Source organism: Ranitomeya imitator, chromosome 1, assembly GCF_032444005.1.
Source record: "Ranitomeya imitator isolate aRanImi1 chromosome 1, aRanImi1.pri, whole genome shotgun sequence".
Classification (NCBI taxonomy): domain Eukaryota; kingdom Metazoa; phylum Chordata; class Amphibia; order Anura; family Dendrobatidae; genus Ranitomeya; species Ranitomeya imitator.
This window is the reverse complement of record NC_091282.1, coordinates 695,439,078-695,463,189: the sequence shown is the minus strand read 5'-3', so window position 1 is coordinate 695,463,189 and position 24,112 is coordinate 695,439,078. Positions and strand designations below refer to the sequence as shown.

General features: G+C 43.9%; 1 protein-coding gene across 3 annotated transcripts in view; it reads left to right on the top strand.

Annotated features, from left to right (window-relative positions):
• MIDEAS (mitotic deacetylase associated SANT domain protein) overlaps positions 1 to 23,483 on the top strand; it is a 117,328-nt gene extending 93,845 nt beyond the window's left edge. The window contains exons 4-13 of one of the 3 annotated variants that reach the window (XM_069730758.1): positions 640 to 976; positions 1,349 to 1,409; positions 3,383 to 3,510; positions 7,171 to 7,277; positions 7,813 to 7,888; positions 8,024 to 8,112; positions 9,357 to 9,509; positions 12,346 to 12,501; positions 19,654 to 19,832; positions 22,444 to 23,483. In XM_069730758.1, the coding sequence (XP_069586859.1) occupies positions 640 to 976; positions 1,349 to 1,409; positions 3,383 to 3,510; positions 7,171 to 7,277; positions 7,813 to 7,888; positions 8,024 to 8,112; positions 9,357 to 9,509; positions 12,346 to 12,501; positions 19,654 to 19,832; positions 22,444 to 22,678 (1,521 nt within the window). In that variant the 3' untranslated portion in view covers positions 22,679 to 23,483. The remainder of the gene's footprint in view (positions 1 to 639; positions 977 to 1,348; positions 1,410 to 3,382; positions 3,511 to 7,170; positions 7,278 to 7,812; positions 7,889 to 8,023; positions 8,113 to 9,356; positions 9,510 to 12,345; positions 12,502 to 19,653; positions 19,833 to 22,443) is intronic. The other 2 variants (XM_069730764.1, XM_069730774.1) reach the window with 2 other exon arrangements.
• The last annotated feature ends 629 nt before the right edge of the window (positions 23,484 to 24,112 follow it).

Sequence of the window (24,112 nt, the reverse complement as noted above, 5' to 3'; positions counted from 1 at the left end):
ATAACTGTGTGCCAGTGAGGGCCTGTGGATGTGGCATTGCCATGATCCCTTACTCTTGGGGTATGTGCGCCCTATCCAAGAAAAACTTTTTTTTTTTTTTGATCCGACACTTGGATCAAAATCGGACGTGTCTCTAGTTTGTTTTTTCTCAGACCACTAGGTCAGAGCAAGAAGTCTGAAATGTGCACAGCCATGTAGAATATCATGGGTACAAGTGCTATCCATGTAAACCAGGATGGGACTCGTCCGATGTAAACAGTCATGTGCACGAGCATTTGACGAGGCCATACATGGTGCGATGCAACCATTGAGCTGACCATTGGGTACCGTGGTCAGTGAATTTTCAAAATATTACTGATTCCTTTTCCAAAAAGTTGACACATGAAGGCTCCAAGGCTTTCTATTGCTGATTTGCCTGGCCCAGGTTACATGCATGTTGCAATATTAAGTTCTAACTGGTAAAATATTATTTGCGGAAAGGGCCAAGTCATTGTTGGATGAAGGTGGCTTTACATAGAAGTCAAGTTTATTGATGGCCTTTTAGATGCAGGAATGCTGCCATGTGCGGTGTCCATTTTTATAATTTTACAGCAAAATTAATTTGCAATGATCTGACACCTTATATTCACCACTCTGCAGAACAATCAGACTGCTTCGTTGTCAGAAACTGCTTCCCGGAAGCCCAAACAGCGACCAAGGCCTGAACCATTATTCATCCCTCCCAAGTCTGGCACCTTTGTTGTTCCAGTTTACACCAACATAACTCCATATCAAAGCCACCTTCGCTCTCCGGTCCGAGTTCCTGAGCATGTTGGTGACAAAAACTTTGAGTTGCCTCCTTATACGCCGCCTCCAATCCTCAGCCCTGTGCGTGAGGGCTCCGGACTTTATTTCAATGCCATCATATCTGCGAACACACATTCGATGCCTCCACCTATTACACCAAAAAGCAGCACAAGAACCCTGCTAAGATCTAGTAAGTGAATTATTTTTGGATTTTCAAAGCTAATTTTTATGTTTTTTTTTGTTTCTAAATGTGGCAGAACTGTACAAATTTTCCATGATTTCCAAAGGGTCCAGTACACATGGACCAGGTTTTCTGTTAAATTGGCTTCTTATTCTTGGGTGTAGTATTTCAGCTCAATGTAATGCTGTAATTCCAGACCTAAACAGAATAAAAATAAAAAAATAACTTTTTTGTCATCTCCCTATGTAACCCATTTTGTAATGTTTTAAAAGCTTGTTTGTAATCTTGTAGAACCCATTTAAGTTGTTTCTTCATGGTATATTTGCGTCAGCACATGGAACACCTATGTTTTGCACCTAAATTGTATATTTATTTTTGCAGATAGTGGAGAGGATATGCCACCTTTACTGACAGCAGAGGCAACGCCTGTTAGTCTTGAACCGTAAGTCTGCATATAGTTGCTTGGTTTAGGTTTTCTTGTTATAGATGAACTATGTAAAAGTGTATACTGTTCATTTTGCTGAGCTGAGTAAAACCTAGTTTATATTTTTTAATTTGTTGCAGAGATATTAACTTCCTAAAGTTTAGGTTATAATTTATGATCAGCCCAAGCGGGTATTACCAGAGATTTGTCTCTGGAGGTGTACTTCTTCCCCTGCATGAGACTGACCAATCATAAGCAGGTTGCATCATGCAGGAGAGAAAATGACACGCCCCCTCTCCTCACTCATTTCTACAGCTACTGTTTTAGAAAAACAGCAAGAGCTGAGTTAGGTATCATAACAAATCCTATCCGATTTCAAGTATTTATGATTTTAATGGTTTTTGTAAAAGAAATTGCACTTATGCACAATATATTATGTGCACAGACCAAGAAAACTTCGATAGTACACATTTACATAGGGTAATATGTGTCTAACACATTCATATATCACTGACCCCTTATTTAGCAGCCACGATTGTATAGTATTAGGATTGAGACCTCACACATTTTAAGCTGCAGTAAAAGAATTTTACATGCTGTAACCAGGTGGAAACCATGTAGACATGTCTGCTTCTTTCACAGCCGTCTATATTGTCCCAGGTGGTGACCATGTGGAATCCAGTATACACGGCCCACTTCTTTTACAGTGTTATATTATTTGTGCTCCTTCGACCAGTATGTGAAGGGGGCAGGATCCCTTTTATACATTGCTTAACAGACCTCTACACTTCATTTTTCATACAAGTACAAATAACCCTAAAAATTAGGAACACATGGTGACAGACACTAAGGCATTTTTTTTCTTCTTTGTGGTATTTGCTGGCTTTTTTGCTTTGCATCTAATTCTTCAAAAGTGGTGTATGAAGTTTGCGCAAAGATAAAAAAAAATCTTTTTTTTTTTTCTTTTGCATTGGTTGACAAATTTTTAAATTGTATAATTCCATATGGTTTCAGACCTATAAATGAGAAAAGGAATTCTTGCTCACCCTCTTGGGCCCAGAACTGCTTCTCAGCCATTTCCCCAGTCTTTGTTGATGGGTTGCAGTTGTGCTATCATATCTACTGCTCAAGTGAATGCTGCAGCCATTCGCTGTGCTTGGCAGTGTATGCAGTCTACGTTGGCACAGTTTCTGAGCCTAGTGGTTGGTTGCTGCAGCAGTCACTTAGGCTACAGCAATGACGTCATGTCTACAGCCCATCAACAAAGTCTGTAGTGCCCTCAGACATGCAGCGTTGGACATGGGGAGAGCGAATATCTGTTCCATTTGCTTGTTTGTTAGTTTTAGGTCTGCAACCTTATGGAATAATACAATTTTCAGACCATTCCATTCAAAATGGTTCCAATTAATTTTTTCGTACTAATGGAAAAGCTGATTTTTTATTTTTTTTTTTTATAGGTGAAAGTCTGTTGTTTTTGGTTTGTTTGTTTTTTCATTTCTCATCATTTTTTTTTTTTTAATATTTAAAAAATATTACTGAATTCTTACAATTATATCACTCAGGCAAATTAGCCTTATAATATGCCGATGTAATTATCACAGGCAGGATTATAGTGAAAGTATCATCAGGACAATAGGTGGTTGTTAAAACTCTCACCCCCAAACACCCCATCCCTGCACAAGGACCTCTGCATAGGTTACGGATCATGCTTACAACAATCTCCCATACACGTTGTTAATCATCTCTGGGTTTCTATGGTCTATGTGGCTGTTTTTAATATCTGAATGTTGCTATAAAGGTAGCAGGATGGCTGTCCCCATAATTCTGTATAGAAAAGAATAAAAAAAAAATATTACAAAATAAGAGGTTAGCAAAAAGTATAATTGCCAGGATCTGATTTTCATTAATATAGTTGATACACTTAAAGTTAATGACGTATTAATGTTGATGTGTTGTAAAAGTATTAAGTTGAATCCGGTTTTCCTTTTTAGGCGCATTAACATTGGGACACGGTTCCAGGCAGATATTCCGGATCTCGGAGACAGGAGTTTGGCATTTGCCGACAAGCATAAAGCAGACGTGGTTTGGTGTCCCTGGGATGATTTGGAGAATAAGCAAGGTGGGCAAAAGTTTATTTAAAAGTATACAAAATGTAAGCACAGGCCTTCTGGATGACAATATCCTGCTACATATAGCATGCATGTCTAACATGACACAGCTGCAGGGAATTCAGACTGTGTTTGTGAAGTTTAAGGGATGGTTTACACAGGGCAGGTTGTTTAATTAAGATGTCATGCTGCTCCCAAATTAAAGACCCTGATTCCAGCGATGTGTCACTTACTGGACTGCTGTGTGCAGTTTTCATAAAATTCAGTATGCTGAGCTGTATATAACCCCGCCCACACCACTGATTGGCAGCCTCATGTGTACACTATTAGCAAGCTGCCAATCAGTGGTGAGGGGCAGGGTTACATAGCTGGACTGCCTGTCATATGACATCTAGTCCCGCAGTGATAATCACCTGGGCAGTTAACTTACAGGGTTACAGTCTGTTTAGAAAGGATCGTAAAAATCGGAGAGGAGGAGGGGTTTGTCTCTATGTAAAGTCTTGTCTAAAGTCCACTTTAAGGGAGGATATTAGCGAAGGAAATGAGGATGTCGAGTCCATATGGGTCGAAATTCATGGAGGGAAAAATGGTAACAAAATTCTCATTGGGGTCTGTTACAAACCCCCAAATATAACAGAAACCATGGAAAGTCTACTTCTAAAGCAGATAGATGAAGCTGCAACCCATAATGAGGTCCTGGTTATGGGGGACTTTAACTACCCGGATATTAACTGGGAAACAGAAACCTGTGAAACCCATAAAGGCAACAGGTTTCTGCTAATAACCAAGAAAAATTATCTTTCACAATTGGTGCAGAATCCAACCAGAGGAGCAGCACTTTTAGACCTAATACTATCTAATAGACCTGACAGAATAACAAATCTGCAGGTGGTCGGGCATCTAGGAAATAGCGACCACAATATTGTACAGTTTCACCTGTCTTTCACTAGGGGGACTTGTCAGGGAGTCACAAAAACACTGAACTTTAGGAAGGCAAAGTTTGACCAGCTTAGAGATGCCCTTAATCTGGTAGACTGGGACAATATCCTCAGAACTAATAATACAGATAATAAATGGGAAATGTTTAAGAACATCCTAAATAGGCAGTGTAAGCGGTTTATACCTTGTGGGAATAAAAGGACTAGAAATAGGAAAAACCCAATGTGGCTAAACAAAGAAGTAAGACAGGCAATTAACAGTAAAAAGAAAGCATTTGCACTACTAAAGCAGGATGGCACCATTGAAGCTCTAAAAAACTATAGGGAGAAAAATACTTTATCTAAAAAACTAATTAAAGCTGCCAAAAAGGAAACAGAGAAGCACATTGCTAAGGAGAGTAAAACTAATCCCAAACTGTTCTTCAACTATATCAATAGTAAAAGAATAAAAACTGAAAATGTAGGCCCCTTAAAAAATAGTGAGGAAAGAATGGTTGTAGATGACGAGGAAAAAGCTAACATATTAAACACCTTCTTCTCCATGGTATTCACGGTGGAAAATGAAATGCTAGGTGAAATCCCAAGAAACAATGAAAACCCTATATTAAGGGTCACCAATCTAACCCAAGAAGAGGTGCGAAACCGGCTAAATAAGATTAAAATAGATAAATCTCCGGGTCCGGATGGCATACACCCACGAGTACTAAGAGAACTAAGTAATGTAATAGATAAACCATTATTTCTTATTTTTAGGGACTCTATAGAGACAGGGTCTGTTCCGCAGGATTGGCGCATAGCAAATGTGGTGCCAATATTCAAAAAGGGCTCTAAAAGTGAACCTGGAAATTATAGGCCAGTAAGTCTAACCTCTATTGTTGGTAAAATATTTGAAGGGTTTCTGAGGGATGTTATTCTGGATTATCTCAATGAGAATAACTGTTTAACTCCATATCAGCATGGGTTTATGAGAAATCGCTCCTGTCAAACCAATCTAATCAGTTTTTATGAAGAGGTAAGCTATAGGCTGGACCACGGTGAGTCATTGGACGTGGTATATCTCGATTTTTCCAAAGCGTTTGATACCGTGCCGCACAAGAGGTTGGTACACAAAATGAGAATGCTTGGTCTGGGGGAAAATGTGTGTAAATGGGTTAGTAACTGGCTTAGTGATAGAAAGCAGAGGGTGGTTATAAATGGTATAGTCTCTAACTGGGTCGCTGTGACCAGTGGGGTACCGCAGGGGTCAGTATTGGGACCTGTTCTCTTCAACATATTCATTAATGATCTGGTAGAAGGTTTACACAGTAAAATATCGATATTTGCAGATGATACAAAACTATGTAAAGCAGTTAATACAAGAGAAGATAGTATTCTGCTACAGATGGATCTGGATAAGTTGGAAACTTGGGCTGAAAGGTGGCAGATGAGGTTTAACAATGATAAATGTAAGGTTATACACATGGGAAGAAGGAATCAATGTCACCATTACACACTGAATGGGAAACCACTGGGTAAATCTGACAGGGAGAAGGACTTGGGGATCCTAGTTAATGATAAACTTACCTGGAGCAGCCAGTGCCAGGCAGCAGCTGCCAAGGCAAACAGGATCATGGGGTGCATTAAAAGAGGTCTGGATACACATGATGAGAGCATTATACTGCCTCTGTACAAATCCCTAGTTAGACCGCACATGGAGTACTGTGTCCAGTTTTGGGCCCCGGTGCTCAGGAAGGATATAATGGAACTAGAGAGAGTACAAAGGAGGGCAACAAAATTAATAAAGGGGATGGGAGAACTACAATACCCAGATAGATTAGCGAAATTAGGATTATTTAGTCTAGAAAAAAGACGACTGAGGGGCGATCTAATAACCATGTATAAGTATATAAGGGGACAATACAAATATCTCGCTGAGGATCTGTTTATACCAAGGAAGGTGACGGGCACAAGGGGGCATTCTTTGCGTCTGGAGGAGAGAAGGTTTTTCCACCAACATAGAAGAGGATTCTTTACTGTTAGGGCAGTGAGAATCTGGAATTGCTTGCCTGAGGAGGTGGTGATGGCGAACTCAGTCGAGGGGTTCAAGAGAGGCCTGGATGTCTTCCTGGAGCAGAACAATATTGTATCATACAATTAGGTTCTGTAGAAGGACGTAGATCTGGGGATTTAGAATATAGGCTGAACTGGATGGACAAATGTCTTTTTTTCGGCCTTACTAACTATGTTACCTGTCGATAAAATACTGATTTTTTTTTATTTTTTTTTAAACTACAGCACGCAGCCTAGTTAGTGACACATCCCTGGAATCTATGCTCCTACATTATCCTGCTCTGAGATTATATAGCAAAAATCTGTTGACAATTTCCCTTTTAAAGAGCCGGCCTCCTGAAGACGACATCATAAAAATGCTACCTCAGTGAAAGTTTTTTTGTTTTTTTTTTCCCCATGTTTTGACTTGGATTACATTAAGAATAGTAGGAAAATCAAAGCAAAAAACAGAAAAAAATAATTACAATCTGTTGCCCTATTGGTTGTAATAGTTATTTACTAATATAATAATAGTGCAATCAAAGCATGCATGTTAGTTACAGTTGTGATCACTGCTCCTCTGTGTATAATTGCAGCATATAGCTGATTCTAGTCTATGTATACGCCGTCTATGGTCTACAGAAATGATGAGCGCGGCCCATACTATTGTACTATTGTTCCTAATGGTTCCTGTTTTCCCATCAGCAGTTGAGCAGTTGCTGACAGCCGCCTGTTCCAGTATCTTGCCGGGTGGTGGCACCAATCAGGAGCTAGCACTTCATTATCTTCACGAGTCTAGGGGGAATATTTTGGTAAGTCTGTTCTCCGTCATAATACAAAAATTAAATATTTAGCCTAATGAATGAATAAATGTGATCCTAATATTGAAATAATGTCTTCAAGAGTGAAAAGTCTAAAAATGTGGCAAAAAAAAAAGAAATTCAAGTAAGAAATATACGGTAGTTTTATGTGTCATTAGGGTAATTATTAATGATGAGCGAATGTGCTGTTATAAGGTGTTATCTCAGCATGCTCAAGTGCTGAGTGTCTTTGGCGTGCTCGAATAATATGTTCGAGTCCCTGCGGCGGCATGTCTCGCAGCTGTTAGACAATCCCTGCATGTGTTGCATTGGTCAAACAAACCGACAGCCACAGCAGATGCAGGGATTGCCTAACAGCTGCGTGACATGCCGCCGCAGGGACTCGAATATATTTTTCGAGCACAGGGAAGTCACTAGGATAACACGTTATCCGAGCACGTTTGCTCATCACTAGCAATTCTGAATTGATTGCTTTATCTTACATTACATTGAACTTATTTCTTTCTAATGTCCCTTTTCTTTACAGGCCGCTCTAACCAAGCTGCTATTGATGAAGCCAAAAAGGCACAAAGGCCATCACTTGGCAAGCTATCATTACTCTGGTAAGGAGAAAGAAGGGTCTGCGTCAAGCAGTTGGTCTTTGTGGCAAATCGCCTGCTACATTTATGTTTGCTATTGTTACAACCATTCAGTCTGTTGACCCACATTATTATATAACTGCTTTTTGTTCTGTCCAGGTTCAGACAGGTGGTCTGTAAATGAGAAGAGACTTTTCAACAAGGGAATGGCCATTTACAAGAAAGACTTTCTGCTGGTTCAGAAATTGGTAAGGCTGCAAATTGTTCCCCCATATAAAAAAAAAGTGCATGTGTATAATACTAAACACATATATATATATATATATATATATATATATATATATATATATATATATATATATATATACACACACACACACACACACACACACACACACACACACACACGTACGTACGTAGCTGGAATCTGATGTGCAGCGGTGCAAAATTGTTGGTCAGATTTATTGGCCATCAGTGTTATAGACCCCATACAGACATGGTCACCCCCCAATAAAATTAATATCTCTCAGCCTTCCTGATATAATGACCGACATACTGGACCAATTCCTGGTGTAATGTTCCCAATCTCTATGCCCCTTTCTAGTATAATGTCCCCATCCTGGGCCCATTCCTGGTATAATGTCCCCCATATCTAGCCATTTTCAGCAAAAATGTTCCTTGTTCCATTCCAACACATTAAAAAAATTATATATATATATATATATATATATATATATATATATATATATATATATATATATATATATATATATATATATATATATATATATATTCTTGCCATCTTCTGCTCCCACGGCGGACGGCATCTTCTATAGCTGACTTCAGCTTGCCTGACACGGAGTATGATGTCACTGCCATGGTCCACCCCGGACAGTGATGCTGATGTCAGCTGCCGCCCTCTGGCCGGTGGCATGTGTTACAGTGCAGGCAGCCAGCGGGTCTTTGTGCTGCAATACGTTTCAGCTGAATGTGTATCCTCAGATGCACGTTGAGCTGAAATGAGCGCTAGTGTCTCCCTCCCATTAATTAAAATTTAGCTTTAGGGTCCTTAAGCACACAAAGTTACAGAGACCTGATCGTCTGATCTAATTCTTAATACATATTCGGTGTTCTAAATAATAATTATTGGGCATCCAATTTTTTTTTTTTTTTTAATCTTTTTGCTGCATCGGAACACTAGACTCTACAGCAAAATTGTACTCCTGGTATGATGCTTGAACCCTATATGCTTCTGAATTTTGGGTTACCCACTATTGGGTAGGTTGTTAAAATCAGAAAAAAACTTATTGCTACCTAGGTGACTTTGTAGACTGAACTCCCTAAATATCCTGGTGTCTGTGGAGTTGAGATCCTTCACATAATTTAATGTGGAAACATTTAGTAATAATCCAGAGACTAAACCATACTCATGCAGAATACATACACTATTCGTCTATACGTGAACTAACCAAATCTGATGTGGATATTCCAGATTAAAACCAAAACTGTGGCTCAGTGTGTAGAGTTTTACTACACCTACAAGAAGCAAGTGAAGATAGGACGCAACGGCATGCTGCTATTCGGAGATGTAGAGGTGCTGGCTGATGAGAAAAACCCCAGAGAGGACTCTGAGATTGATATTAAGGTAATACTTTATCAAGTAATGGATGCTTCAGTTAAAAATGTTGATGGTGGAAAATCTTAAAATTCAGACTTTAAAATTGAAATGTGGTCAATGATTTTTTCCCTCAAGTTCTGTTGTCCTGACAAACATTAGACTTTTGGGGCGTTGTTGGAGAACTTTGAAAGTTGCCAGTTTGGATAAATCATTTTTGTGAGAAGGATTCCCCAATAATGAAGTGATCAATGTATCCTCCAGCCATCTTTTTTAGGACCTGACAATCAAAGGTTTTTTAATTTTGTTGTAGAGACACCAATGGAGAAAAGTATCATTATATTGAAATCCCATTTTAAAGTGAACCTCTGGTAGAAGGAATCACACACCGGCAATGTGATTGCAGCCATTGGTGTTTCACTCTGAAACGTTGCAGCATTTCAAAGACCACATATGATGGTTGAGGACCATGCGACTAGGATGACTACTTAAGAAGCCCGTTCCTGGTAGCTTCACCCCGCCACGCTTTTCTAGATTGAAAGTTCTTTCCCGATGAGCTAGTATAAGGAGAGATCGGTCAGTTTAGAGCAGTGTTTCCCAAACTCCAGTCCTCACGGACCCCACAGGTCATGTTTTCAGGATTTCCATAGTGTTGCACAGGTGAGAATTCCTGAGGGCTTGATGAAACTTCCACCACCTGTGCTATACTTGGGAAATCCTGAGAACATGACCCGTGGGGTCCATGAGGACTGAAGTTTGGGAAACACTGGTTTAGAGGATGGGGCAGAGAGTAGCCACTGGGGATCTGACTGGTACAAGTTGTTAGAAACTCATACTCCCCAGCATGAGTATGTTTTCTTTAAAACAATGTTCCATTTCGGAGTCAAACTTGGCTGCAATAATCTCGCCAGTCTCTGATTTATGCTGCCAGTAGTTCGGCCAACATGACTCTTCTGTAAGGTTCTCTTCTCAGTGATGGCCTCTTACCTTGGGAATGGAGATCTCACAACCTCTTGACGAGATATTTAAGCTGCAAAAAAAAGTACCAAGCGTTGTAAATCCCGTCCCCTTGGGTGGGCTCCAGGTGCATGTTGCGTGCCAAGTGCTGCATGCGGTTTGTGCCTGCGTAGAAGAGTCTGTGTCTGCCAGATTACTCTGTGTGAAGGCCAGGAGCTCCTCTTACACATCTGCTCTCTGTCATGTTGCTCTTCGCTAATGCCAGGCTGGTGTTAATCGCTGGAAGTTCTGAAAAGTCTGAGTAGTCCTGTAATGTTTGAGAAATCTTTAGAGAAGAAATGCCAATGTCAAACTGTCTCCTCTAAGCGGCAAAACAAGCCACACATCTAAAAGTCACACTACTTTTGTGTCGTGATTTTCCCAGCACCGCTTTTGTGATAGCAAAGTAATAAAATGGCCTTGCGCAAAAAACAGAGTTGTTGGAAGCTGTGCTCCATTAAATAGAACCTGTCAGCAGGATTTAGCTCTATAAACTGAAGGCACGGCCATAACGGTGCTGAGATGCTGATTAATCTGATGCCTGATGTGAAGGGACCCGCTCCGTGGCTGATCAATACGCACATTGTGAAGTTTTCAGAAAATGACGTTTTGTGTGCTTGGGGGCAGGACGTGGATGCAGGATCTTCTTCTGGTTCTCCGCCCCCCACCAGCCTTCTCTGCTTTTTGTTCAGGTTTTTGATTATTCAGTGACCTGCTTCCTTTTTAAAATTCCACTCCGCCGCCATCATTGTGTGGGAGGCGCATGCGCAGTGAGAGCCAGCATCCAGTGTGCAAGGCTTCAATAAAAGTGCGGCCATGCGCAGATGCAAATTTCAGCTCTGGACTGAGCCTCTCGGTCTGCGCACACTCCTCCTCTGGCGCCATTTTATTGAAGTGCTGCATACAAGACTCCCAACTCACACTGAGCACGCACTGCCCATGCAGAGATGAATAATCTGTGACCTGTACAAGAAGCGGAGGAGGCTGATGGGGGGGACGGAGAACCAGAAGAAGACCCTGCCCCCACGTACCACCCTGAAGCACACAAGACTGTCATTTTATGAAAACATAACAAGGTGCATATTCATTAGCCACTGAGCGGGTCCCTTCACATCAGGCATCAGATTAATTGCCATCACAGCGCCATTATGGCCGTGCCTTTAGTTCATTGGCCTAAATCCTGCTGACAGGTTCTCTAATGAAAACGGAGTGTCCCCTCTGAGCAAAGATGTGTGTACAGGGATTTTATATTTATTTATTTTTAAATCTGTGTTGTTGGTGGTTTTTTTTTGTTTGTTTTTTTGGGCATTATGATTCTCCAAGGAAAAGCAATATCTTATATTAAATCCATAAAACTGAGAAACCAGCTTACTGGGTGTGAATATGCCTTCTTCTAAGCACAGACCACGCTCCTGAATTCCTGAATAGAGTTAAAATATTTTTATTTGTCAATAGCCATAAAAAGGATTCCAGCAGAGTAATATATAAATATAAATATATATATATATATAAATAAATATATATATATATATATATATATATATATATATATATATATATATATATATATATATATATGTAATCTCACAAAACCTACACGTTTTGAGAGACCTGATTGCTCTTATTAATTAGTCAAACCACTCGAAACGTGTCGGTATTGTGCCCATTTTTAAATAAGGAAGATTTTATTGAAATACTCTTGGCTGGACTAAGAACTTATAATGCTAGGATAAGGAGGTTGGTGCAAACGAGAGAATTCCACTATCGGGTGCGGTCGTCTTGGCCCCTCCACTAGGAAAACCATAGTGTATCACATTTGCCTTCATACCTAACTACAACCTTTTGTGTTTTTTCTTTTTTTAAATGACAGAGTTCTCAGCGACTTGGACCAGGCATTCCTCCCCAAAACACGGAAGGCAATGACGCAAAAGTGGAAAATAATGTGCATGCTGCAGTGGAAGAAGAGGATGCAAAGAAAATTTCTTCCCAAACTAAAGTTACACAAACTTTACAAGCTAGTGAAATTGTAAGAACTCTCAAAATTTACTGGAGGAGGGGTAGTTCAATCACAGACATTTGTGTATTTGTAGGAAATGTTTTAAATATTTTAAGAGGTGGGGGTCCAAGATATCTCATAAGTTAAAAGTCTGCGGTCAATCTATATAACAGCAGATTTCTGAATCCTCACGTAAGCACACTGCACATTGTGAGGATTTTACGACGCTGGTGATAATGGAATGCAAGTATGGCAATTTGCACACTTCCAGCCACATTCCGACTAGACTTTGTCCGGACTCTCTCAATACACTTGCATTGAGCGGGACCCATCACGTCTAGTCTGCATGTGACCGCAGGTATGTAAATCACATACTTGCGATCATGTGCCTGCTATTTGTGGACATCGGGGAATCTTCGCAGTGGGGGCAATATGATGATTCACAAGTCTGCAGTCACATAGAACGACTGCAGACTTGTAACCAAAGCCCAGACAACCCCTTTAAGGCTACACTATTTTACTACTATTTGGAGTGTGGTGCAAATATCTATTGCTGTAGCCCTAGCTACATAACATTGGATTTTGTAGCTACGCAAAAGACATATCATCTCGCATGTCTTCTGAAAGATTGTATGATGATAGAATACTAACTATGCGTTGCCCAGCTGGCAAGGTTTTGGAAAAAGTATGATCCAAAAATAATCACGTTAATCCTCCAAGCAAAATGAATTGGATTTCTGCCTGGTGTGATGGAAATGTAGCAAGTAGAAGAAGGTAATATGGAGGATATGTTCAGATCTGATGAACATGATAATTTTTCATAATTTTTCCTTTTTTAAAGGTCTAAATTCGTAGGCTAGTTAGCGATGACCTTTAATACATTGCTACATAAATTGTTTAAGTTCTTTTCTCTATCGCCTTTCATTGGGGGACACAGGAACCATGGGTGTATGCTGCTGCCACTAGGAGGCTGACACTATGCAAATAAAAAGTTAGCTCCTCCTCTGCAGTGTACACCCCACCGACAGGAAGTAGGATCTTCAGTTTAGCTTAGTGTCAGTAGGAGGTGGACACGGGTCTTTCATTAGACCCTTATCTACCTCAATGTGCGTCGTTTCCCTTCAGGTTTTTCCGGAGGGATACAGGGTGAACAGTCACACCTGTAGTCCCACTATGCGGACTATGAGTACGGCGTGTACTGCCACCCCGTATCCTCATAGATTCCTCTCCAGGACCAAGATCCTAGCACACAAGCGTGCTCAGAAATCCGGTCCTGGCTCCGTCCCCCACCCACTCGCCCACCAGAGCCTGTCGGTCGGAGGAGACGAGGACGTCCATCAGCTCCGTGGACGTCTCATTCCTTCCAGGTTAGTACCGGCGGGGGATCTTTAGGTGAGTATTTTCCCGCCCCACCCTGTGGCTTCCCTGGATCCCAGAGGAAAAAAAAAAAAAAAATCCTATTTAGGGGGGTTTTCTGATGCGAATCGCATCTCTTTTCAGCCGCGCCACTTCCGTGGATGCGGCCTCCCTGTTCCGGCGCGGCTGCCTTTACGGACCACCGCGCCGCTTCTTGTCCAGGCACGCTATCTGCGTGGCCTTGCTCAGGGGGGGGACATTTCCACCTCGGGTCCTGCAGGCTTCCCAGCCCCAGCTTCAGCGCGGTGGCTTCGGCCCTCAGTGGCTCCCCTGCTCCGGCCGCTGTTTGCGGCCGTTCATTTCTTTTCTGCGTGGTGGCTTTGCCAGCCGTCGCATCGCTCTGGCCGCTGTATGCGGCCGTTCTTTTCAGCGCGGCGGCTTCCCAGCCGCCACATCGCTTCGGCCCTCTCTGGCTTCCCTGCTCCGGCCGCTGTATGCGGCCGTTCATTTCTATTCAGCGCGGCGGCTTTGCCGGCCGCTGCATCGCTTCGGGCCCCCTGCAGCTGCGTCCCTCTGGCCGCTTACAGTGCCGCTCATCCTCCCTCAGCGCGGCGGCTTGCCAGACCGCCACACCGCTTGGGACCTGCGGCTGCGCTGCTCCCGCCGCTGTAGGCGGCCGCTCACCATCGCCTTCTGCGGCGCACGGTTCTCCGCTGCGGCCCTTCCATGCCGGTCACCGATCGCTAATTTAGGCCCCGGCTTCTGCCTGGGCCTACTTCCGGTGCCGGACTCCGCCCCCCTTCCTTGTTCGTCGGGCGGGCTTTTCTCCCGCCCGACAATTTCACTGAGAACCGCCTTTTCTCCTCCCACCGGCGCCATCTTGGGACTCCTGAACCACGAGTCCCCTCCTCCGGAACAAGAGAGTGAGATAGTACAGTGGTAAGGTGTGCAGGCTTGCAAACAGAGAGCTGTGAGTTCGAACCCCAGCAATGAAAGTTAATTTTAAGCAACGCAGATCGATCAAGATTACGGCAGCAGGCCTTACCACCCTCCTGCCTAAGGGTCTATTTCTCGCCGGAGGTCCATACCATCTAGCCGGACAGCTTCCTCCGGATTTCGTCTGCCGTAAGTAGCTCTGCACCGCAGACTGACACTCCGCTATGTCTGTCCTGCAGCAACCCGATTGTTCCCACCGCCCAGGATCCCCCAGCCGATCCGCCCCAGAGTGATACCCATCCCAGGCTGGGCCTCCTCTCTGTCTCAATCGGTGGCCAATTTAACAGGGGTGTCTCAAACCCTGGTTTCCGTGCTGGATCGGTTACCCCTGCAGACCCCCGCAGTAGCCACCGGGTCGCAGGAAGCTCCGTCCAAGCCTTCCAAGGCTAGCTGCAAAAGGTCCAGACAGGAACGCCGGTCTGAGTCCTCTTCTCGCTCCATCTCGCCACTCGGTCCTCCTCTGCGGTCGGCGTCCTCCCGATCCTCATCCGCTGAGTCAGGCGAGGCTTCTCTGATGCGCCTTCGGAGGATAATTTGGGGCCGGATTCGAACCAAATCGCTAACATGAGGGATATGGTTCAAAGCCTCATTGGAGCGACCAATCAGACCTGTGGCATCGAAGATTCCTCTACGAAACCCGCAGATCAGGCGGTTTCGTTTAGACGGTCTAAACTACCTCCCAAGGTATTTGCTCCTCATCCTGAATTCGAGGAGCTTCTGGCCAGAGAGAGCGAATTCGACCAGACGTTCTCAAAGAGACAAGCAAGACGCTCATATCTCTTTCCTCCGGATCTCATTGCCAACCGGAATGAGAGGCGTTAGAGAACGACCTCTCCCCCTGTGGATCCGTCGGCCGCTAGACTTGCCGCCAACACAGTCCTTACGCTGTCCGGTGGGCGGCTCTGAAAGATTCCATCGATAGGATCATGGAATCCTTCGTGAAGTCGGCCTTCGAAACTGCTGCATCATCCCAATGCCCGGCTTTGGCTTCCTCATGGGTTTCGAAGTCTGTATCTGAGGGGCTAAACAACTCCGTTGGGGCATTCAAGCTGGAGCTCCGTCAGGCCGGCTGGCGGAACTTGCCACCCAGATTACTCATGCCGGGGAATAATTTGTTCCCGGGACGTCGCGTCTTCTGCCGCACGGGCGCCCAGTAATGTCGTTGCCAGCTGTCGCACTGTTTGACTCAAGAGTCATCGAAGAAGTCCCTCACTAGCCTGCCTTTTCAAGGTTCACGTCCTTTCGGTTCCAAGCTGGACCAAATTATTAAGGACGCCACTGGGGGCACCAGTCCCCTTCTCCAGACCTCACCTACTTCCCCTTAGGCGGCTACTTTGGTCTTTTCGACCTTTCTCGTAGTTTGATTCTTCTTCGCAACTGCAGAGGCCACAGGCATGTTAAGAGAAGAAGGTTTTCTTTGGCTCACTCTTCCCTGGCGTGCCCGCTACTCCTAAGGTGGATTCTCCAGGTCCAGGACTGGAAGTTCCACCTAGGCATGACCCACGACTAGACCCCAGCCCGTTTCTCAGACTGGGCAACCGTCTCCTGTTCCTCAGGGACGTCTGGGTCTCCTCAGCAGAGGTCGCATGGGCCAGGGCACCTGTTCCCTCTAGACACAAAATCTTCTTTTCACGGTCCTGGGATCGTTTTCTTCAAATCCCAACCTACGAGAGACCCCGCTCTAGTCCCGGGTTTTCTTTACTGCCATTGTTTCCCTCCTTAAATCCGGAGTAATCGTTCCCGTCCCAGAACAGGAACGGTTCACAGGCTTCTCTTCGAATCCTTTTGTACTGACAGAGAACGACAAGGGTCGTCCCAGTCCGGATCTCAATTTGCTGAACAAGAAGTTTCGTCGGAGACACTTCGGGACGATATCCCCTCGTTCAGTAATCGCTTCCATGGAGGCTCAGGAATTTCGGTTTCAGGCACCCGAAAGTCTATCCATCTTTCCCGACATTCTAACTGTTGCGGGTGGCTCGTCAACAGGAAGAAGTTCCGTCTTGTTCAGCGCCTCGTATCTCCGGGCATGTTCTTCGACACTTGTCGGACCAGAGTCTTCCTTCCCGAAGACAAGATATCCCTCCTTTGTCAGGAAGTTCACTTGCTCCAGGGTTCTCGGCTCCCCTCCTTTCCGATGGGCCTTAAAGGCCCTAAGGAGGTTGGTTGCAACATCGGAAGCAATTTTCCCTTCGCCCGTTTCATTCAAGACTTCTTCAGCAGGCTATTCTATCACAGGGGACAGGTCTGTCTTCTCCCTGTATCGTCCGATCCGGTTTTCTCCCGGGTCAAATGGTTCCTCGACTGGTGGCCGAGGTCACTTCTCTTATCCCAGAGTAGATCCTTCTCAGCATATCCTTCCTTCCAGTTCCCTGGCAGGTGGTGACGACGGGCGCCAGCCCGCTCGGCGGAGGCGCGGGGCTTTGTCTCCTGTTCTTTCAGGGTTGTTGGTCGGCGCAGGAGTCCTCTTTGCCGATCAATGTTCTCGAGTTCCGGATCATCTTTCCGTCTTGCCTTCACTGGGTAAGGATTCTCAGCAGCCTGCCAATTCGAACCCAGACAGACAATGACACAGCAGTGGCATACGTCTACCACCAGGGGTGTACTCGGCGTTCTCTGGCCTCGGCCGAGATTCCAGGATCCTCCTTTGGACAGAGGCAACGGTCCTGGTGAGCTCCGCAGTGCATGTCCCCGGCGTGGACATTTAGGCCGCCGACTTCCTCGGCTTCGAAGGCCTCGCGGCAGGGGAATGGTACTTCAGGAGGTTTCCCGTCGGATTGCTCTTCGATGGGGGACTCCAGAGGTGGACCTCATGGCGTCCCGATTGAACAGGAGGTCCCTCGGGTCGGCCCAGGGTCCCGTGATCCTCTCACAGTGGTGTTGACATTTTGGCCATTCCTTGGTCGCAGTTCCTGCTCCCCTATCGGTTCCCACCCCTTCCCTTGCTTTCCAAACTGTCGAAAAAGATCAAGGCGGGATGGGTGCCGGTCATTCTGATCGTCCCGGATTGACCCTGGAGGTCTTGGTTTGCAGACATCGTCTATCTTCTCGCGGACACCCCTGGTGCCTTCCAAACGGACCCCGATCTGCTGTCTCAGGGTCCGATCTGCCACCCGAATTATCGGTCGCTCAGTTTAACGGCGTGGATGTGGACTCCACTGTTTTTAAGAGTGTACGGCCTTTCGGCCCGGATGAGTCACACTATAATCCAGGCTAGGAAGCCTTCGTCTTCTTCCAGGATCTACTATTGTACCTGGAAGGCTTACTTTGCTGATGCGAGTCCAACCGCTTTTCACCTATGTCCCTTTTCCCTGCCTTCCATTTGGTTTTCCTTCAGGCAGGACTGGATTCGGGCTTCGCTCTCAGTTCTCAAAAGGGCCAGGTTCCTGCGCTCTTCTTCCCTTTAAGAAGACTTATCTCCTCAGCCACAGGTTAAGACTTTCCTTCAAGGAGTAGTCCACGCTGTCCCTCCGTTCAGGGCCTCTGTGGATTCATGGGATTTAAAGGTTGTGTTGGTTGTTCTTAGGGGTTCTCCCCTTTGAGCCTCTCAGGGAGTTTTCCCTGTCAGTTCTATCTCGGAAGGTGGTTTTTCTCAGGTCCATCTCTTCGATCCGCCGCGTTTTTGAGTTGACGGCCATTTCCTGCCGTCCTCCTTTCTTGATTTTTCCACCAGGATAAGGTGGTCCCAGGCCTCCGCCTTCCTTCCTTTCTCGAGGTGGTTTTCATCTTTCCACCTCAACGAGGACTTCGTTCTACCTTCCTTTTGTCCAGCTCCGACTCATCCTCTGGAGCGATCGTTGAACAGGCTGGACCTCGTCAGGGCAGTGAGGATCTCCCTGGCTAGCACGGCCGCTTTCCGAAAGATGGATTCTCTTTTCGCCATCCCTGATGGCGTGCGTAGAGGCCTGCCGGCTTCCAAGGCGACGATTGCTCGCTCGATCAGAATGGCAATTTTGGAAGCTTACCGGGTCAAGCACAGGGGGCCCCCTCCTGAGATGAAGGCTCACTCTACCCGGGCAGTCGGCGCTTCCAGTGCGGTACGTCACAGGGCTTTCGCCGACGGCTTTGCAAAGCGGCAACCTGGTCTTCCATCCACACGTTTCGCCGAACTACGGCGGACTCCCGCCTGGGCAGAAGGATCCTGCAGGCGGCAGTGGTGAGTCCTCTGGCCTGATGGAAGTCTGTTTTTTCCCACCCCAGGGACTGCTTTGGGACGTCCCATGGTTCCTGTGTCCCCCAATGAAAGGCGATAGAGAAAACAGGATTTTTGGTTGCTTACCGTAAAATCTGTTTCTCGGAGCCTTCATTGGGGGACACAGCACCCTCCCAAGTTGAACAGCTCTGTTTACTGTCTACGTTTGAGTTCTTTGAACACTCTGAGTGTTTGAAGCTGTTAATCTGTGAAGCGCCATGGATTTTGTTGGCGCTATATAAAGTTTATTATTATTATATTATCCTTCTCTTTTACACGTTGCTTCTCCTACTGCTTTCTCACTAACTGAAGATCCTACTTCCTGTCGGTGGGGTGTACACTGCAGAGGAGGAGCTAACTTTTTATTTGCATAGTGTCAGCCTCCTAGTGGCAGCAGCATACACCCATGGTTCCTGTGTCCCCCAATGAAGGCTCCGAGAAACAGATTTTACGGTAAGCAACCAAAAATCCTGTTTTCTATGTATTAAGACCAGGACTTTGTGTCACTGTGACTTTTAGAGGATGATGGGGTACAATAGATTCTTGCGAGATGATGATCCATTTTATTCTTACTGACTGCAAAAAAAAATAAATCTAGTTAAGTGATTCAATAAGGATAATGTTTGTCTACTTTCTCTCAGTCAAACGATACACTCATCTTAAGAAATCAAGACCCAGACATCTCATTAACAGTAAAGATCCCCAAGCCAAGAGGGCGAAGACCAAAAGCGAGTATTCCTGGAGATGATGCAAAAAAAGCTGAGAATGCAAGCAAGCCTCCAGCACAAGAAGGCACTTTCCCATGTAAAAAATGTGGCAGGTGGGTAGCAAGCGATGTTGGATTGCATGATTCTAAAGTACTAAAAACTCTTAAGAGTTATGGTTGTCCAATTCTGGATGACTCTTGTCCATGTAGATCCGTTGGATTTGATCTAATGCCTCCCCTTTTTATGAAGCACAAATGTGTGGCTGCCCGAATCTTCCACCAAATGGTAACCTCATCCAACAAAGGGTTCATGGCGGGTCTCAATTCTTCTAAAGGGCTTGTGCAGCTCCGCTGACGATGTCTCCTCTACATATACCCGTTGGGATGTGTCTCCAATTGACAGGTATTATGCGTTCCTTTATTCATGAGAACGTGCCATTTTCGTAATGCCTGTCGAGCTCACAAGTGTAGAGATGTGATATGAGTGGTCTGGACAACCCCTTTTAGGTTAGTTGCGATGACTTTTTTTTATAGATATGTCTTCAGTTCGATTTTTAAAGGGATTCTTCCAAAGAAAACGAGATTTCTCCTAGTTATAACCATTCATTAATGGCCAGTAATAAGGAGACCATCAGCTCACAAAGAAACCGGATCCGATACAGTATCATCAGGTGGCAGGAAAAAGAAAAAAAATCCAGTACTGTTGTGTAGGAAAAAATTAAAATTTACTTTTTATTGGTACAAAAAATTCCATAAGTGTTAGCACATGCAAGGAGGAACAATGAGTGACCCGTTACGAACAGAAATTTATTTTTCTGTTCGAAAAGCGTCAGTTTTTGTTCCTCCTTGCATGTGCTAACTGTTTAATGGAATTTTTGTACCAATAAAAACTAATTTTAATTTTTCCTATACAGCAGTGCTGGATTTTTTCCTTTTCCTGCTATTAATATGGCCCCCAATTATTTAACATCTACTATGTTTGGACCATGTCCATTCCTGGACCACCTCTAATCAATAGCTGCATCGTGGTGGATAAAGTTTAAAAACAGACAAAAAAAACCACTTGCTTATGGACAACTTTGGATATACAACATCTGTAAGGAGTTTGGAATGTGAGAGGAAACAAACGCAAACGGGGAAAACATACAAAGACATACTGATAGGGAATATAGATTGTGAGCCCCAATGGGGACAGTGATGATAATGTTTGTAAAGCGCTGTGGAATTAATGGCGTAATATAAGGGAGTAACATAAATACTGCAGCAGTAACATGATATTATGTCACTAGACTAGTGGAGGACACTGTTGAAAGTGGGGCCAGTCTGGGAGGAAAGCAAGATAGATAGATATAGATATATTTATATAGAGAGAGATAGATATATATATATATATATATATAGATATATATAGTTGTGTGAAAAAGTGTTTGCCCCCTCCCTGATTTACACTTAAATGTTTCAGATCACAAAACAAATTAAAATATTAGACACAATCACAAAATACAGTTTTTAAATGAATGCCTTTATTATTGAGGGAAAAAGAAATCCAAACCTACATAGCCCTGTTCGAAATAATGATTTCCCTCTAAAACTAATAACTGGTTGGGCCACCCTTAGAAGCAACAACTGCAATCAAGCGTTTGTGATAACTGTCAATGAGCCTTTTAAAACGCTCTGGAAGGAATTTTGACCCACTCGTCTTTGCAGAATTGTTGTTATTCAGCCACATTGGACGGTTTCAGAGTATGAATCGCCTTTTTAAGGTCATGCATAGCATCTCAATCCGATTAAGGTCAGGACTTTGAATATGCCATCCCAAAGTCTTAATTGTTTTTCTTCAGCCATTCAGAGGTGGACTTACTGGTGTGCTTTGGATCATTGTCCTGCTGCATAACCCAAGTGTGCTTCAGCTTGAGGTCACGAACAGAAGACCAGACATTGTCCTTCAGGATTTTTTCGTAGACAGCAGAATTCATGGTTCCATTTACCACAGCAAGTCTTCCAAGCCCCGAAGCAGCAAAACAGCCCCAGACCATCACACTACCACCACCATATTTTACTGTTGGCATCATGTTCCTTTTCTGAAAAGCTGTGTTACTTCTCAGCCAGATGGAATGAGACATACACCTTCCATAAAGTTCAACTTTTGGCTCAACAGTCCACAGAGTATTCTCCCAAAAGTCTTGGGGATCATCAAGATTTTTCTGGCAAAACTGAGACAAGCCTTTATGTTTCTATTGCTCAGCAGTGGTTTTCGTCTTGGAACTCTGACATCCAGGCCAGTTTTGTCCAGTCTCTTTATTATGGTGGAGTCATGAACATTGACCTCACCTGAGGCAATTGAGGCCTTTAGTTCTTTGGATGTTGTTCTTGGGTCTTTTGTGACCTGTTGGGTGAGTTGTCGCTGTGCTCTTGGGGTAATTTTGGTCGGCCATCCACTCCTGGGAAAGTTCACCAATGTTCCATGTTTTCACCATTTGTGCATAATGGCTCTCACTGTGGTTCGCTGGAGTCCCAAAGCTTCTGAAAAGGCTTTATAACCTTTTCCACACTGATAGATCTCAGTTACTTTGTTTCTCATTTGTTCCAGAATTTCTTTGAATTGCAGCATGTTGTCTAGCTTTTAAGGATCTTTTTGTCTACTTCACTTTTTGGGACCTATTGATATTAGATAATACACAACAAATTTCAATACTTGAATTTCTTTCTTTTTTTTTCCTTCCAGGGTCTTCACTAAAGTAAAAAGCCGCAGTGCACACATGAAGAGTCATGCGGAACAGGAAAAAAAAGCAGCAGCCCAGAAGCAGAGCGAGGCGGCAGCAGCGGCTGCCGCTAGAGCAGCTTTACATGCGCAATCCCGTCAGCCAGAGAGCAGTGACAGCGGGAGCAGCAGTGACAGCGGGAGCATCACTAGCAGCAGCAGTGAGAGCTGTGACAGTTCAGATGATGGCGAGATATAACTGGAGCGCTCCGCTGGCGCAGTGAGGCTGGAACCTCGCTTCATTCCCTTCACCTTCTTTGTACACTTTTTTTTTTTCTTTTTTTTTTTTGTAAATGAATGTTGCAATATCTGCAAGGATCAAATTGCCGAACAGTTTAACAAGGACTCTGGACTTCTTATCTTCTTAAATTAACTATTTATTTGGATTATTTGGTCTACATTGTATCATATGTTTTTGGAAAGTAAACACAGATTTTCTATCCTATCCTTGTTCCTGTAAAGATAAGTTACATAAAGGAAGAAAACAATTGCAAGCCATGACTTGACTTCTTTCCTTTTGAAAGCTGCAAAAAAAAAAAAAAAAGACTTCTTGAAGAAACATTTCTGTTGAGGACCTTGCTTGGTATCACGTCACTGTGTAAAGTGCAATCTATTATTTAGCAGCATTCACTGTTTAGCAATGTGAAATTTTTGCACAAACCCAAGAGTGCGCTACTACAAAAGTTTAACATTTTTATTTTACAAGCACCAGTATATGTCACTATGGTAAAACAAAAGGGCTATTTAGACAAGAGTGAAAGTGCAACATTGTTTAGATACTACCCTGACGTTTGTTGCAGTGCACCCCGAATTGTCTTACAGGGACATCCTCATCAATCGTCATCTGGGATCAGCCTTTCTTCACTGCAGCATAATTGCAAAGTTGTTGGAAGTGACCAGGCAAGATCTGTGTGATCAAGTGTGCCTTGTAGCCCTCTGCCTAGGGAGCACGTCAGAGGCAGCCATTGTATTGGCTAATCGTATAATGCAGCCTGTCAATATATAAAAAAATAAATAAAACGTGTGGGAGGATAGATTGATCCACCCTTCCAATCTGAGGCATGGCTTATTCCTGAAACCTAGGAAGACTATTGTTTATCTAGTCCTTTTTGGGAACTGGTTAAAGAAACTTTGAAAAAAAATAAATATATATATATATATATATAATTTTTTTTTTTTTTTTTATGCGTGTCCTTTTCTGGTGCTGTTTGAAGTGCAATTCTGAGAGCGGCATGATGTCGGGATTCCGGTGATGTATCATGCTCCCTACAGAACTGGATGTCTCATGCCTCCACCACTGATTGGCAGCTTTCTGTCAATATACAGTGTACACAGGGAGCTTCCAATCAGTGGTGATGGCGGGCTTAAACAGGGCGAAGCATTCAGCGCTCTGCTAGATCTGCAGTAGAGAAAACGGTGATAGTTTACTGGGGCAGTTGTCATACAAAGTGACACATTGCTGAAATCAGGCTTTCTGTCCCATATGATGCTGCTCTCAGATTACATAGAAAAAAAACCTGCTCATAGATTCCCTTTAAAGTAAAAAACAAAGCAAAAAAAAAAAAACCACAATCTTCAGCTATTTGTCAACTTTCCTCACAATCTCTTTATATTCCTTCTAAGGCTACGTTCA